Source organism: Thamnophis sirtalis, unplaced genomic scaffold, assembly GCF_051295495.1.
Source record: "Thamnophis sirtalis isolate CommonGarterSnake01/CBP01778 unplaced genomic scaffold, rThaSir2_p1.2 scaffold_5, whole genome shotgun sequence".
Classification (NCBI taxonomy): Eukaryota; Metazoa; Chordata; class Lepidosauria; order Squamata; family Natricidae; genus Thamnophis; species Thamnophis sirtalis.
Window position 1 is genome coordinate 79,469,820 of NW_028261385.1, and position 16,596 is coordinate 79,486,415.

Consider the following 16,596-nt stretch of genomic DNA (forward strand, 5'->3'; position numbering starts at 1 on the left):
TTTGTGTAAAAAGTAATGTAATAGATTTTTATCACAGACCCCAATTTATGCTTATATTCATAATTTATTTTCAACACTATTGTTTTGCATATTTATTACAGGAATGATAATATGTTAGGAATGCAAAATACCTTTGAAAATATTTGTGGTGTATTAGAATCGTCAGGTTCTGTTTTCTCATTTCATTCATTGTTAAATGTTTCCTCATCGTCTCTAATATTTCATTTTTGACAACTCATTAAAAATGGGCCAAATCCCAGAAAATATGATTCTGTCATGTTGTATAATATATAGTGTGGGCCATATGCAAAAGAAAATGGTTACTTAATGATTTAGAATAATTTCTTGGATTTGTTTGTTTGTGTTTTTTTAGGTAACAGTAGCTGTTGAAAAGTGACTGAAAAATCCATGGATTAAATACAGCTCTGTTAAACATTTAAAATAGGCGGTACTTATGGGAAAAGTGATTGGAGCTTAAGCTTGTATAAATTGACAGCCTCTCTTCACTCCATTTTTCATCCTAAAGAAGTCTGCAAATATTCTTAACGCACATCATTATTGCTCATCAGTGGTTCTAATTAGCTAAACTGGAGTTTGTCTCAGTCATTGATCATCATCAACTCTTTGACAGTGCATGCATATATTTTTTTCTGATTTGGGTAAATACTTTTTAATGTGTGATAGGCATGCGTAGCGTATATTAATTGAATCAAGCGCAATTTTCCAACAATGCAATTTACTTTTAAAACTAAGCCTTAAATCTGCTTTCCCCCCTTTTTTTCTGTTTATCAAACTTAAAATGAAGCTGTGGGTTCAATTGTATTTTAGAAGCTTGAAGCACAGAACAATATTATTTTGCATCCCTTTTGGGAGCTTCCCTGTAATGAGTGTTGGAACTTATCCTATGCCACCAGGAGGAGATGCTGATAAAATTCTGTACTAGATTTTAATTTATGCTAAAGGCCTTTGTTCACATTCACTATATGCAAATTTGGTGGTAAGATTTAGATGGCTATTATGTGTTATAGTGTTAACTGATTCCATTTTATGTGTGCATTTAGGATTTTACGTCTGTTACCTGCAATATAAAAGAAAAATTATGTTGAGTTCATCCAAAACAAAATAAATCTTCCTTCGTTAAACAGAATCTAAGTAAAAAAATATATTCTTAAAATTCTAATTATGTAACATGTAAGGGAAGTTTTAAACATGCTATATATAACTCTAATAGAAAATCTAACCCTGTTTATTATATCATTTCATGTTACAATTACTGTACTTTGGATATTAACACAGTATGCATTCTTTCACTCAACTTTAATCTTTAATTGGATTAACTCACACTAGACATTTCAGTATTACAAAGATGGAAAAATATGGGCTAGAGGCATGCCAGCAAATACCTCTTTTCTCTCACTTGAATAGAGCCTCTTGGTAGTACTAAAATTGACTTGTCTATTAAGGAATTCACTTCCACAAATGGTGAGGTGCTTATTATATGGATTTTAAAGCATTAAATTTTGCTGTAACAGATTTATCTGTAATTTTTAGCCACAATATCCATTTTTTAGAGAAGACTTATCTTGATATTTGATATAGAAAGAGAGATAGAGAAAACTTTCCCCACACTGATCTCTTTTTTGTTTCATCTCCCTGTATCATGGGTATACGTGCAAAATGGAGCTTGAAAATAAAAAGAAACCTGCAGAGATTGAGTCCCTGGATCAGTCTTTTTTGGGGGGTGGGAGGGAGGCTTAGTAATACTCCAGGCTCTAGGCTCTGTGTCTTTTGATTCCAGAGAGTAGTTACAAGAATAACTTCTAGTTCACTTCACCATGAAGTCAAATGATTCAAATCAAACTCGTAACCAAAATGCAGGCTTTATGGATGTAGCATTTGCATGAGTCTCTTTCCTTCACCACTTCATAAGTAATTAATTTATAATGAAAGAGCTGTCTTTCTGAGCAGTAGAATAAAAATTTAATTTGTGAATTAGTATTTTTTTCTGGATTATAAAGGACTATAAAGAAAAAAATATTTTAAAGACTTAATAATTTTTGGAAAAACAGTTAGTTGATGGGAAAAAAAGTTTAAAACGGATAAAGGGAATAGTTATTTTGAAAAAAATATATTGTGAAAGTGCTTTGGAATTTAATTAGACAAACATAGCATATCTCCCTGGGAACTCAGTGGGATTGTGGAAGACAACACTAGGAGTCAACTCAGCACAGTTCACACAAGTGGCCATCAAATGTGGCATACACCAATATGGTGCATGCTGCTATCCTGAACCCCTTAGCCAGGTAGGACTGGATATAGATAGGTAGTTCAAGAGTAGAACTACCATCAGCCACCTTCTGTACATGGATGACATCAAGCTGTATGCTAAAAGTGAGCAAGACATTGACTTGCTGATCCACCTGACATGGATTTACACTGAGGGCATGGAGACATGTGTCCAAATGATACTCAAGAGTGGGAAGGTATCTAGGACTCATGAATGGAACTATCAAAAGGCCCATAACATACATATAGACTGGCTATAAGTAGTTTGATAATCACATGGGGAACCATGGGGATAATCAAATGAGAACCCTGATGACGAGGCAAGTCACCAGATACCTTGACAGTACAGGGAGCTGGCTAAAGTCATCAAATACCCAGATAGCACAGTCAGCTGCCAAAGGAGGACTTGTAGGCTGCCAATGTGAAGATTCAGAAACTCTTCACAATGTACAGAATTTTCTATCCAAGTTTGCACACAAGCCGAAAAGACAATGGGCAGGATTCGGTGAGCATCAAGTCCTGGATGAAACTCAGCTTATTCAGGAGTACTTTAGTAACATGACATCCGTAGATGAGCTGCAGAGAGAATGTCTTAAGGCAACAATATACATGAGAGGAAGATTGAGCAGAGGAAGTGTCGTGGCAACACAAGACCCTGCATGCAATGCACCATTCCCATATAACCCAATTTTGGGAAAACTTACTAGTGACTTGAAAACACTGGATAAAAGACAGCATTGAGGCACAGCACAAAAAGTCACTAAGCACCAGAGTCATAAAAGCAGGAGTTCACCTAAGATCTAGACTGCCCCCAAAGTCAGACTGTCCCTAGAGCTCTCAGAGTCAGTCCTACATATAGTGGCAGAGTATAATATGCAGGCAGGAATAGCATACACTAAGCAGCATAACCAAATAGGCTGGCATTTTGTATAGGAACATCTGCACAGTATATGGCTAAATCTTCCCAAGTCTAGATAGGAGATCGTATGGTACTTCAAAATTCAGATAGACAGGCAGATACTGGTGAATGAACCAGACATTGTCTTAGTAGACAAGGAACAGAAGATAGTGGTGCTGATAAGAGTTACTGATACCAAGTGATGACCACAACATAAGGAGTATGAGAAGAAGTACCAGGGCCTGAAGGAGCAACTAGAGAGCCTGAGGAAAAAAAAGGCCAAAGTGGTCCCAGTGGTGGGACTGTGATTCCGAGGTTGCAACAGTGACTCAAACATATCCTAGGAACATCATAGCTATCTACCCAGAAGAGTGCAGTGCTATGAACTGCTAAGATACTGAGCAGAACCCTCAAACTTCCAGGTGTCTGGTACAGGACCTGAGATTGAAGAAGGCGCATACCACCTATAAAGGTGAGAAGGGAAATTTTTACACACAGACACATGCGCGCACACGCACACACACGTAATATTTATACATATTGAAGTCCAAATTTTGTAGCAATCTGTAATCATTCAAAAGTCGAATTCCAGTTATGTGGCCAATAAATAGACATGCTTGGCATTGTTTTTCAGTAACATCTAGAAATCACAAGTTGGTTTCCTGTGTTTTATAACTTGGTATGTTGATGTTTCAACAAACAAATTGTTTTGGGTTTTTACACTTTCAGTATGATTTTTGTAGTTTTTGGTTGATTGGGGAAGATTTGTGTAATCACATTATAAGAGACTGTTTTCCAGTTCTCAGATGCAATTACTTGTATTTGTTACCAATACCCATTTTCACAGGGTTTCCTGGTTATCACAGCTTTTTTTCCTAGATAAGAAGTGATGATTTTATATGCAATTAGACAAGCAGAAGTTGGTGGAGTACGAATAAATGTATTTAGAAAACATATCCCAGATATTGTATGCAAACAAGATAATCATTAAAGCAAAAATCCAGCAGTATACAATTGTATAATGTTATTAATGCTGAATTTTCTGATTTATGCAGGAATGGAACAATAAATGTAGCAAACCTGATAAATGTTGCTTTGTAATTAGCACTGTTTTTCCTTTCTACTCCTGTATTTATTTATTTATTTATTTTAGTATACGTTATGGCACATTGGTTTTTATTTTTGCCACATCTGGAACTTGATTGAGGTTATACAGAGTAAGAATCATTTGGGAAGAAAATTTCCCTACCCAGTTTCTAAACAGTTGTTGATCTTTTTAATATAGTATATCTTTTCAGTATACCAAAGGGAAAATAATGATGTTCGTTAATATGCTACTCTTACTATATTGCCAACATGAAAATAGGATTCTTTTGATATCAGTAATGTAAAAGCAGGAAGGGAAAGGATCTTTAGAAATACTTTATCTGGAAGATATGCCACATATCTTGTAAGTAAGCATATCTAGTTTTGCTTTCATAAACACTACATCATTTAGAATAAAGTTGTCTTCATTGTTTGCGGATAAAATTTGCTGTCACTTGCCATATGTTCCATGATTAATTCTGCAAGGCTGTCAGGCACAAATAATTTAATTTTCCATGCTCTGAAATGACATTCATTATTGGGACATGAAAAATTCAAATGATTAGCAGCAAATTATGACTAATAAGTGTCAACATATTTTTGTTTTTAGAGAAAAGCAGAAGGCTGAACTCAAGGACAGGAGGGTTTTAGAGATTTTGCAAGTTAAAGACAAAAAAATTCAGACACTGGAGCAGGTTAGTATTTTATTTAAACTAAAGATGACAATATTGTTGCTCTAATTTCCTTGAAACTGTGTTACATGCATTCTGTTTTCTAATATGTATATAGCTACCTGAGGTCTCAGGTTTGATCCAGTTTTCTGAATATTATTAGCTACTGCTCCTAATTTGCCTGAATCAAAATGGAGGGATTTAGTTTCATGATATTACAATGTTATATTTTATTATTTCAATAAGATCTGATTTGCAAGAAACAAGTTATTTTCTGCAATCAAATACTTAATTGGCCTAACCTATAAGATGGTAAACCTTTATGTTCATCTTGGAGCTATCAAGCTTTTTTTCTTTTTGCCTCCTATTCCATTACTATTTTCATCTGAACAAATTCTTCAATCTCCAACTTTTTTGCAGCAGGCACAAGCAGAAGACAACTTTACCTATATGAGAAAGAAAATGAAATACAGCTAACTCTAATTTATACTGTTCATCTTATCTTTTTGCCTGGCAAACATATCTTCCTTTTACTGCATTTATATACAATTTTATTTGTAGGTTGCATACATATACAGATGGACGGAAACACATTCTTATATGGAATCATTTTTGCCTTTTTCAGCAAAAAAAATCATACATCAATATTATCCATCACTTTTCTCCCAGCATTTGCATAGCTTAATATCATTCAATTTTCATTTTTTGGAAACACATTCTGCCAAGGCACACTAATCTATCAGCTTTAGTTTCATTATTATGTATAATTTGTATTCATTCACTATTTCTTTTATCAAACAAAACTAGGGGTTTTTGGTACATTAATGTTCAGATTTTATTTATTAAATTTATTTGCCACGCCTCCTCACAGGGCAACATCTACAAACCATATTCCTTGTTGTATTATAAGATCTCTAGGTAGTTCTCAACTTACAGCCACAATTGAGCTTGAAATTTCTGTTACTAAATAATACAGTTGTTAAGTGAGTTTGTCTCACTGTAGTTCTTAAGTTAGCAACATCGTTGTTAAGTAAATCTGGCTTGCCCAGTGACTTTGTTTGTCAGAAGGTTGCAAAAGTGAATCACATGACCATCAGAAATATGAACCGGTTGCTAAGCATCTGAATTTTGATCACATGTACATGGGAATGCTGCAACATGAAAAATGGTCATAAGTCACTTTTTTCAGTGCTGTTGTAACTTCAAATGGTCACTAAACGAATGGTTGTAAGTCGAGGACTACCTGTATCTAATATTCATTGTAAATAAGTTGGATACACTGCATCCATCAACTGTTAACCAAAGGTGAGAAAATTATGATTAAAATTATTTTGAATTTTGAAAATGTTCTAAAAGTCTATATAATTTCAGTAGGGGAATGGTTTGTTTCCAAAAAAAAAATTCACCAGGTAAAATATTCTAAATAATTAGGGTTTTTTTTGGTGTGGCTCTAAGTCAAGCCTCAAAGTCTAAATGTTCTTTATTTCTCTGTCTAGGGGGGTACTGTATTTTTCAGAGTATAAGTCGCACCTTTTTCCCTAAAAAAAGAGGCTGAAAAGGTGGGTACGTCTTATACACTGAATACAGCATTTTTTGTTTCCCAAAACCCTGCCCCTTCACCAAAATGGCGGTGCAGAGCCTCTAGGAAGCTTTTAGAGAGCTCCTGGGGGCTGGGGAGGGCAGAATTGAGCAAAAAATGGCACATTTTCCCCCTCAATTTTAACCCCAGCCCCCAGGAGCACTCTACAAGCTCCCAAAGGCTATTCTTGCCTTTTTGTGGGGGGGGGGGAATGGGCCGTTTTGGGGAGGTTTGCAGAGTGCAAAAAAATTTTTTTTTAAAAAAAATTCCTCTTCAAAACCTTGCTGCATCTTATACTCCAGTGCGTCTTATACTCCGAAAAATATGGTAAATTGAATGTAAATTCAGCCTTCAAACCACTACCCTCTGTTTAGGTTGGGCATGTACGTAGATATTAATTTTATTTACTTTATAATCCTGTTGTGATCTGTACTAAGGTAAATCTTGATCCGGTTATTTATACAATTTTTGTGTTATAACCAGAGCATTTCATATTTTTCTTTTTTTAATATACCAGGTTTGCATTATAGTATCTAGACAATTATGTAGTTCATATTCTATAATATGGGATGTACACATTTTAAATATTTAATTTTAAAGGAGGGAATTTTTTATTTTTCCAATATATTTTTATTGTGTTTGTCTCTCAAAAATGTGATGAAGAACTGAACCGCTATCATATATGACCAGGAACTGGCATTGTATAAATTGCCAGATAATAAAGGTAGGTGTGAGATCCCTATGTCTCTTATATATCAGGGTTATGAGGTGGATACCAGGTAAATGGTATGCTGGAAAATGACAACAATTACAGACAATTTTTCTCCCAAATTATGGGACATGAAAGAGTGAAGAATCAAGTTTCAAGAAGGGATGATTTGAGGCCTTCATTCTTTCCCACTGTGGGCTCTCAATCTTCTTTTCATTTATTAATAATTATTGTGATAAATTTTTCTATCTTTTTAACTCAGAAGACTAGAGGTTGGATTAAGCTTTTCTCATTTCCTCACACTTTAATCCACCTATAACATATATTGGGGGATAATGGGTGTGTAAATGATGTTAATCAAATACAAAGAAAAGCAAAGTTTTTACAATAGCTTCAACCTCCAGCCGTAGAATTGACAACAAATGTACTGAAGTGGAAAACAGCTTCTGCTTTTTAGATTCAGATAGCAATAGTAACAGTCAAGAAATACATAGCAGTAGGATATATTTTTACAAAATAGAGATGAAGACCTTGGAAAAAATATTCAGATGCTGTGATGTATTTATGCCAACAAAGATCAGAATTGTGCAGCAATGGTTTTCCCTTTAACATTGTATAGAAGCAGAAATTGGATTTTGAGGATTTTAATCTAGAGCATTGACTCTTTTGAACTTTGGTTTTGGAGAAGACTCTTGAGAATATCAAGCCAAAAATATAGACAAATGGGTCAAAGAACAAATCAATTCAGAGTTTTCAGTAGTAGAGAAAATGACACATTCAAATTATCATTTTTTTCAACATGTATAAAGGCATAGCTATCTTAAGAAGTCTGTAATGCTAGGAAAGGTGGAAAGAAAAAGAAGACAGCTAGTAGTAGATAGACTAAATTGCAGTGTTGAAAGATCAAGTTAGCAGATCCTCCTGGAGAAAAGCTATATATGTGGGTGCTCATAGTTGATACCAGAATAATGGCAATCATTACAATCATAGCTTCATTATTCAACATATGTATTACTACTACCACTACTATTACTGCTTTCACCACCACTTTTTTTCTACCTTCCTTTAGTTTGGTCAAGAAAATAGGTCTAATATTCTCTATTCCTCCTCCATCTCATCTTACAACTATGTTGTATAAGACAATTGAGAAGACAACAGAAAGCAGTATAAAATAGAGCAGTGATTAATCAGCTGACAGCTTATTTCAGAAACAGTAACTTAGGTGTGGAGAGAGAAATCTGGAACAGGGTATCTCAAAGTACCTGATTAAACTCTAGCTCTTAATTTATCACCAAATTGCCTTTTTAGTTGACATCCACAGCAAACTGAAATGATGCCAATACTATAGCTCATGCACAGTGATGTTCATCATGCCAATGCCATTATATATTTTCATCTTGATACCAAAGACAAGTGATTCATGATATTTGTATGATGGCATTGTCAAACATGTGTCACTATTTGCTCGCCTGTTACCCCATCTTGTGGACACCAATGGCCTTTTACTTTAATAGAATAACAGTGTTGGAATGTACCTTGGAAGTCTTATAGTCCAACCCCCTGCTCAAGCGGGAGACCTTGTATCATTCTGGACAAGTGACTGTCCAATCTCTTCCTAAAAACCTCCAGTGGGATTCGACAGGAAGTTCTCCAGCTGGACAGGCATGGGGGACGTGAGCTCTGAAGAGGCTTACATGAACCCTGTCTGACAAATCTACTCCGGGGATCCTTTTTATAAAATAAAAAGCAGACAAAAGATTCCATTGGTCTAGAGCTAGGCAGTGGTATAGGGAAAATTGTAAAAAGGGGAGGTGTCCCAACAAAAGGGAATAAAAAGCAGACAAAAAAGGTTTTGGAGAATGTTAGTGGCATAAGGAAAATTGAAGAGAGTGGATATGTCGAAACAAATAAAAGGAACATAAAAGTGGGACAAAAGACTTACTAGGAAAAAATCAGACAACTAGAAACTGTTACATGGGAAAATATAAAGCTAAGGGCCTTATTCCTAAATATGACAATAAAAAGGAGTTGCTAACTGGTTGAATATGATAATGGAAAGATAACTAAATAAAGGTTAAAATATATGGAATATGGTTAAATGTTGTGACTCAGCAGTTTTGCTGAGAGTTCTTTCGGGATCAAGATTCATTATGCAGCTGGGGGCGGGTTAGAGGCAAGTTTGGAGATAAAAGGATGGATGCTGCCACGCCCCAGTCGCTGGAGTCAACGTTCCTTCATGTGTTCCGTGTTTGGTAAAATATTGTTTGATTACTAATCGTGATTTATGCCTGTTACACTTGGACAAGTGCTTTGGTGTCTCTTGTAAACTGATCCGTGAAGACTTTGGAAGAAGTGCATATTGTTTGTAAGAGCTTTTGTTTTGAATTCTTATCGGAGTTTTGTGTTTATGTTATTTTCTGGGCTCGAAGCCAGTTTGAACTGAAAACTGATAAAGACAGAAGTCCTTTTAAGTTTGTCTGCCTGCGTTTTTAACGAGCCGTCAAGGGGGGGTCAGAACAGTTAAATATGAAACTGATATGGGGAAGTTGTAAAACAGAAGTTTGTGATCCACTTTTATACATGATAATTAAACTGAGTTGCGAATTGACTGAATATGACAATAGAAGGACAATTAAGAATGGGTCAAAATATATGAAACATGGACATAGTATATAAAATTTTTAAGATGATGAATAAAGTGAGATGTTTACCACTTGTTATTCTATATAATAGATTAAGGGAATTGTAATGAACATTAAACAGCGAGGATTGCCATTTATAGACAATTAAGGATAATCTAACCTAAGATATGGAAAAATGGAGAGGGAACATGAAATATACTTACAATTGGAACTATTGAGATTTAAAGACAGAATCACAAATTGGGACCATGTAAGGATGTATAATTATATAAAGATAATGATGAGAATAGCTGGGAATTATAACCAGGTCTACACCTCAGCCAAAATTAGGCGGGGGGGGGGGAATTTAAAAGCACATGACTATATATGTATACTTTTTTGTTCTATTTTTTTAAAGGAGAATACATGTTAAAATTAAATATGTATATTGAAAAGGAATTATAAATACCATCGATATAAAATGGAGCTTGCTCAGAAGCTGAAATACACCAAGTAAATGAGATGAAGAGTGGGAAGTAGAGGAGAGAGGTAAGGGAAGAAAAGAGGGATAGGAGAGAGGGCAAGGGGGGGAAGAGGAGGAGAGAAATGAGGAGTGGAGAAAGGAGAGAGGAGAAGGAAAGAGGAAGGGGAAGTAGAGAATGGAAGGATGACAGGGAAGAAAGGAGGTAGGGAGAGAGGGAGAAGAAAATGATGGATAAGATACCAATATGATGTATGGAGAGCAGAAGAGCCAATAATTGTTTTTGGGAGTTGATGATAAGATGAATTGATGTAAACATTTAATAATACAATATGATGTTGGCTATGTAATAGTATACATGTGATTATATGTTTTGAAAATTAAAAAATAAACCTCCAGTGATGGAGCACACACAACTTCTAAAGACAACCCGTTCCATAGGTTAATTGTTCTAACTGTCAACACATTTATCCTTAGTTCTAAGTTGTTTCTTTCCTTGATTAGTTTCCATCCATTGCTTCTTGTCTTTCCTTCAGGTGCTTTGGAGAATAGGTTGACACCCACTTCTTTCTGGTAGCCCCTGAGATATTGGAACACGGCTATCATGTTACCCCTAGTCCTTTTTTTCATTAAACTAGACATCCCAATTACTGCAACTGTTATTCATAATTTAACTAATCCTAATCCTCTTTATTGCTCTTTTCTGCTTTCTTTCTAGAGTCTCAATATTTTTTATATTGTGGTGACCAAAACTGGATGCAATAGTCCAAGTATGGTCTTACCAAGGCATTATAAAATGCTATTAAACTTCATGTGATCTTGAGTCCGTCCCTATATTAATGCAGCATAGGACTGAATTGGTTTTTTTAGCAGCTACAGGACACTGCTGGTTCATATTTAAGTGATTGTCCACTAGGACTCCAAGATTCTTCTCACAGTTACTACTGTTAATCCAGATACTATTCTATACCTATGCATTTGGTTTTTCTTGCCTAAATGTAGAACCTTACTTTTTTCTCCATTGAATTTCATTTTAGATGGAACACAGTGTTCAAGTCTGACAAGATCCTTCTGTATCTTTAATTATAATGATACATTTTACGCCTTTTAATTGTAAATATATTTTATCTATTATATTGCACAATATTTTTATCTTTGCACAACTAGAGAGAGTCATGTCAGTGCAACTTTCCTGACCAGCATATTAATCTGATACAGTTGTTTCAAAATTTCAGGCAGTCAGAATTTTCAGATATGCTTTTAAATATTAATGTAACAACTTGGATCTGCAACTATGGATTGGTGGGGCATTAGGAACAGTGTATTAGTGTTACTGTACAGGCTAGAAATGAAAGTAGAAATGAAAGTAGGAATTGCCTACCTAACTTTATTTGAATGGAATGGACTTTAGGATTAAGTCCAACATATAAATGTTATGTGAAACCTATGTTGATTTATCAACCTGGTTGTTGGAAAGCTGATTTATGCCTCTCTATTGGGATTTTGAGGGATTCCCCCCCCCCTTTATTTTCTTGTTCGCAGTCAGTTATTCCTAGAAGATCATTGTCAGGATGGGAATACATATTTGGAACATTATTTCTCTTACTTGATTTACATAAAGGCCCAAAGAGCTTTATGATAGCAGCTTTAGATTATTCATAAACAATTACCAAGTAGTATGCACATAGACACTTTGATTTAAAGTACTGCAATAAAGAAATTAAACATTATCTTAAAAGTTTTTATATGACCACTTTTCATTGTCAGTATTCATCTTTTTTTTAAAAAAAAAACTGTTAATGCTAAACATAGCCACTTGGATGCAGCAGAGGATCTACTCAAAAAAGTATTAAAAGTAGCTCTTACCTTGATTTTAATATGTTTGAAACTTAGAAAGCATGTCTATGAAAACAGTGTAAATCTTATACATAAATGACAGTTTCTTAACCATATAATTAGTGATTATACATATAGATAATTTTAGCTTTCGTCACTTTGTACTATTGCTATACCAGAGTCCAAATGAGATATGCAACATATTGAGAAGATAATGCAAGAGTAGAGGTTAATTGTTAATATCTGAAGATAATTTCACCTTTAAGGAAATGGCAAGATGTCATAGATTAGGACGAGCTGGTGCATCCCCTTACTGTTTTGAAAAGCAAAATATTTGCGATAGTTTGGATGTGGAAGACCAAAGCAATAAGAATTGCATTACTATCCATGTGTTTTCTGAAAAAATGTCTTTGCCCTTCAAAACTACATTTCATAAAGCAGACTAACATAAACAACTTTGTCAGTGCATATCCAATGATTACAATTGTTGTATTTCTGTCAAGCAACTTTAAAAGGCATACTTTCCTATAGAAATAAAAAGAATGGCTGTTCTCAATGAGCTCATAAAAGAATTGATAACTGCTTTTTTGGGGTGTCTTGTTGTCATTCATAGGACACATGATGGTGGTTATGATTGGAAACACCTGCCCTGCTATATGTATTGACTAGTTCCTGTAACAAGACATCTATAATGACAATAAGAGTAGTGCTTGGTAGTGGCAGATTAATTCGTACAAATAGCTGCTTGGTAATCAACTATTGAGTAACTAATTGAAATACAATAATATTTTATTGGCTTTTTTCTATTTTACATGGTCCAATTAAATTAAATATTAGAATAATAAGATGTGACATTTTTGGTTTCCTTGGATTGCTGGATTATCCTTGAAATAATTTTTGTTTTCATTTCAATGCAGGAGTTTATGGTCCAGCTATCTTTCAGTAAGGACTAAAAACAGAGCAAAAAGTCTTTAGTGCCACATTGGATCCAAATTTGCAGAAGTTATAGGGAAAGTACATAATTATTGGAATAAACTCATCTTGTTTATTCTAATAATATTAGCTTCTGGCATTTTGAATTGACCTCACAGGGAAGAGCACTATAATGCAATTAAAGGAAGTTTTACTTAGCAAACTGAATTGGTTCTGGTGAAATGGTGGCTAAATGTTACCATGTGACAAAAATAAAAAGGTTTCTAGTTGTTCCCATGTCATTTAGATAAAGTTGTCTAGTGAAGCATCACCAATATTACTGTCACTTTGGAGTACATTGTTGTCAATTTCCTAAATTTGTGTATAAAAATGCACATTGGTTGGAAAATGTTTTGTTTACTAATGTTTATTGTTGTCGTATTTGCAAATGGTTGCTTAGTAAGGCAGTTACTAAAGGGGGATCGATGACTACTTGTAGTTCAACTTGGGCTTCAAAAATCTTGTTTCACTGGAATCAGACATTTTTCTGATTATTTTTTAAAAAAAAGATAATACATATGCTGAACTCTTTCAAAATGACAATGTGAAAGGAACACAAATAGCCAGTATATCAAGTTCAAAAGACAAATATCAAAATATACATTTTGGAATGTTTTCATATTGTATATTAATTTTATCTATTCAGATGCTAGATAACTGCAATTAGTAGGAATCATATTAAAACTATAGAAAAAGAACATAGTACTAAATTAAACAGGAAATGTATAGTAATACATGTAGAATAATTTTGTATATTCTATAATATTCATTCCTTGCTTATCACTTCCATCTGACATTTGGATAACAAAATTAGTCTTTTATTAGTCTTATTCAGAAAATTGCCTAGTTATGAATAAATAATGGGTTCCCGAACTTTTTGGATCTCTGGACATATTTGTAACACGATTGCTTTAGGGGTATACAGCTGCCAGTTTGCTTATGTAGCAAAATGTATTTCATAGAAGACAAACAAAAAAAAATCCCCAATCAGATGTGAATGTATAATGTTCTGCGAGATGCTTCCCATGTTTATTTTTGTGACCTTTTTAAACTGTATTTACAAAAGTCTGATTTTTCAACACTTAGCTTTCGTTTTTAGAACGTTGCATTTTCATTGTCATTTTTATTAGAAAGTTGATTATAATGACAGTCCATGTTCAAACATCTGCTTGATCACAGAAACCCGTGGATTACTTTTGGCCACCCCAACATACTAACAGGCAATAACATCTACATGGTGGGGACAAGAACATCAAAGTGAATAGGCAACTGAGGACATACCGCTTATATATTGAATATACCAAAGGGAAAATAATGCTCATCCTCCCTCCCTGCCCTTCTGATTGAGGATAAAATGTGGAAAATGTCTGCATAAATTACATTGAGTTCTGATTGAAAAGGTGGAATTTTAAATTCAAAAAAATTATTATCACCAACCTCATTATTAACAGTGCAGTAGCTTCAGGATTCATAGACGTCAACTATCTTACCTATTGAATTGATTCTAAATCAGATTATTTACATTAAATATTCTGGAAAATGCAGAAAAAAATAGTGGCAGAATCTCTATAGAGTAGCATGATTTAGAGGATATTTCTCTGAAGAGAACCTTTTGTTGGATATTTCATATTCTTAGCAGAAAAATCTTGAGGGACTGCATGAAAGCCTATACAGTGTGTGCTACTTGTTCAGCAACTGGGAAACCTTATTTAATTATGTGTTGAATACCGGAGTGACGCAACTTGAAAAGCCAAAGAGCTCTCGCTGTAGACATCTCTTTGTGGCAATTGTTAATGGAGAGACTTTTATAAAATGCTTCCATGAGATATTTTTACTGTGCAGTCACTCTGCCTTTTTTCACAGAATTTTATGAAGAGGTTAGATGACATTTTCCTCCAGTTGTAACCTATGCACCTTTTCTCACCACTTCTGTCATTTTTCTTTGCAAAGAAAATCTTTTTAAGGATGGGGGAATAAAAATCAAGTATAGCTGCACAATGCCTTTTGACGATAGAACTATGAGCCTTCCATCCGAGAACATCAATACTCTTATAGCATATACAGTGCTTTTCTGTGATCTTAACTTTTGATAGTGTTTGACTTTAGTTGAAATATCTCCACTATTTTGAACAGATGTCAAGTTGGATGTATAGTTGAAATTGAAGCTCTTTTACTTGTTCTTTTTGTTATCCCTGTAATACATTTTTGGTAATTTTTAGCATAAATTTTATGCTAAATTTTAAGAATCGTGGCTGATCTCACTCTTTTAAAAGGCATTTGTGGTCCTATAGCAAAATATAAACCAAATATATTAAAATTATCAATGATTTATCACATGTTCCAATCAATAGCAATAGCAATAGCAGTGGACTTATATACCGCTTCATAGGCCTTTCAGGCCTCTCTAAGCGGTTTACAGAGAGTCAGCATATTGCCCCCAACAATCTGGGTCCTCATAGCATTTTATGGTAAGTTATTAATAATTGTATCAACGGTATATATATTTTTTCAAACTACCATTGCATTTAATGAAGTGAGTTCTATTTAATCTTTTAAATTTTAACTTTAGTTATATTTTATGGTTTGAGAATAAAGTAACTGTTCCATATACGTTAAAATTGCTTTTCTTTGAAGGGGACTAATGAAATGTTCATATTATATCCTCAAAGGAGCACCAGTTTAGGTGGAAATAGATAATTGCTGAAGATTATTGTGCAGCTTTTGGTTGCATAGAGATACACATTTATCTTTGTTCCAACATACCAGTATAGTATTAATAGAAAGTAAGAGTTGAAAGAGATCTTGAAGATCATATATCCCCGGGATAGCGAACCTATGGCACGCGTGCCAAGGTGGCACACGGAGCCATTTGTCAGGGCACGTGAGGCCTGCCCTGTTAGCTGGCCAGCGCGCATACGTGCGCTGGCCAACTGAGTTCACCATTTTTTAAAGCCATTTTTCACCCTCTCCAGGCTCCAGAGGCTTTATAGGAGCCTGGGGAGGGTGAAAAGAGCCTCCCCCGCCCCACCCCCAGGCCCTACGGAGGCTTCGTGAGCTTCCCTGAAGCCCCTGGAGTGCAAAAAAACGGCCCTATGGGGCAAACCGGAAGTTCAGAAATGGGCTTTCTGTTTGCTCGGAGGATCATTTTAAGTGCTCTGGAGGCTTCAGAGACCTTCAGAAGGCTTCCATGAAGCCTCTGGAGTGCTCAAAACGACCCTTCCGGTTTCCTTTGAAGTTCGTTTTGAGCATTCCAGAGGCTTCAGTGAAGCCTCCTGAAGGGCTTCGGGGGGGGGGGAGAGCCTGTTTTTGGCCTCCCCAGGCTCCTATAAAGCCTCTGGAGCCTGGGAAGGGTGAGAAAAGCATGGAAAAAATGGGGGGAGCGCCTGTAGTGCACGCATGTGCACTGGGGTGTGTGTCATGCATTGCATTATGGATGCGGCACGCCCATACACAACCC

General features: G+C 35.1%; 1 protein-coding gene across 1 annotated transcript in view; it reads left to right on the forward strand.

Moving 5' to 3' along the window:
• CNTLN (centlein) overlaps positions 1 to 16,596 on the forward strand; it is a 214,447-nt gene that overhangs the window by 45,113 nt on the left and 152,738 nt on the right. Inside the window, exon 3 of the mRNA XM_087717005.1 lies at positions 4,881 to 4,965. Coding sequence (XP_087573131.1) covers positions 4,881 to 4,965 — 85 coding nt within the window. The remainder of the gene's footprint in view (positions 1 to 4,880; positions 4,966 to 16,596) is intronic.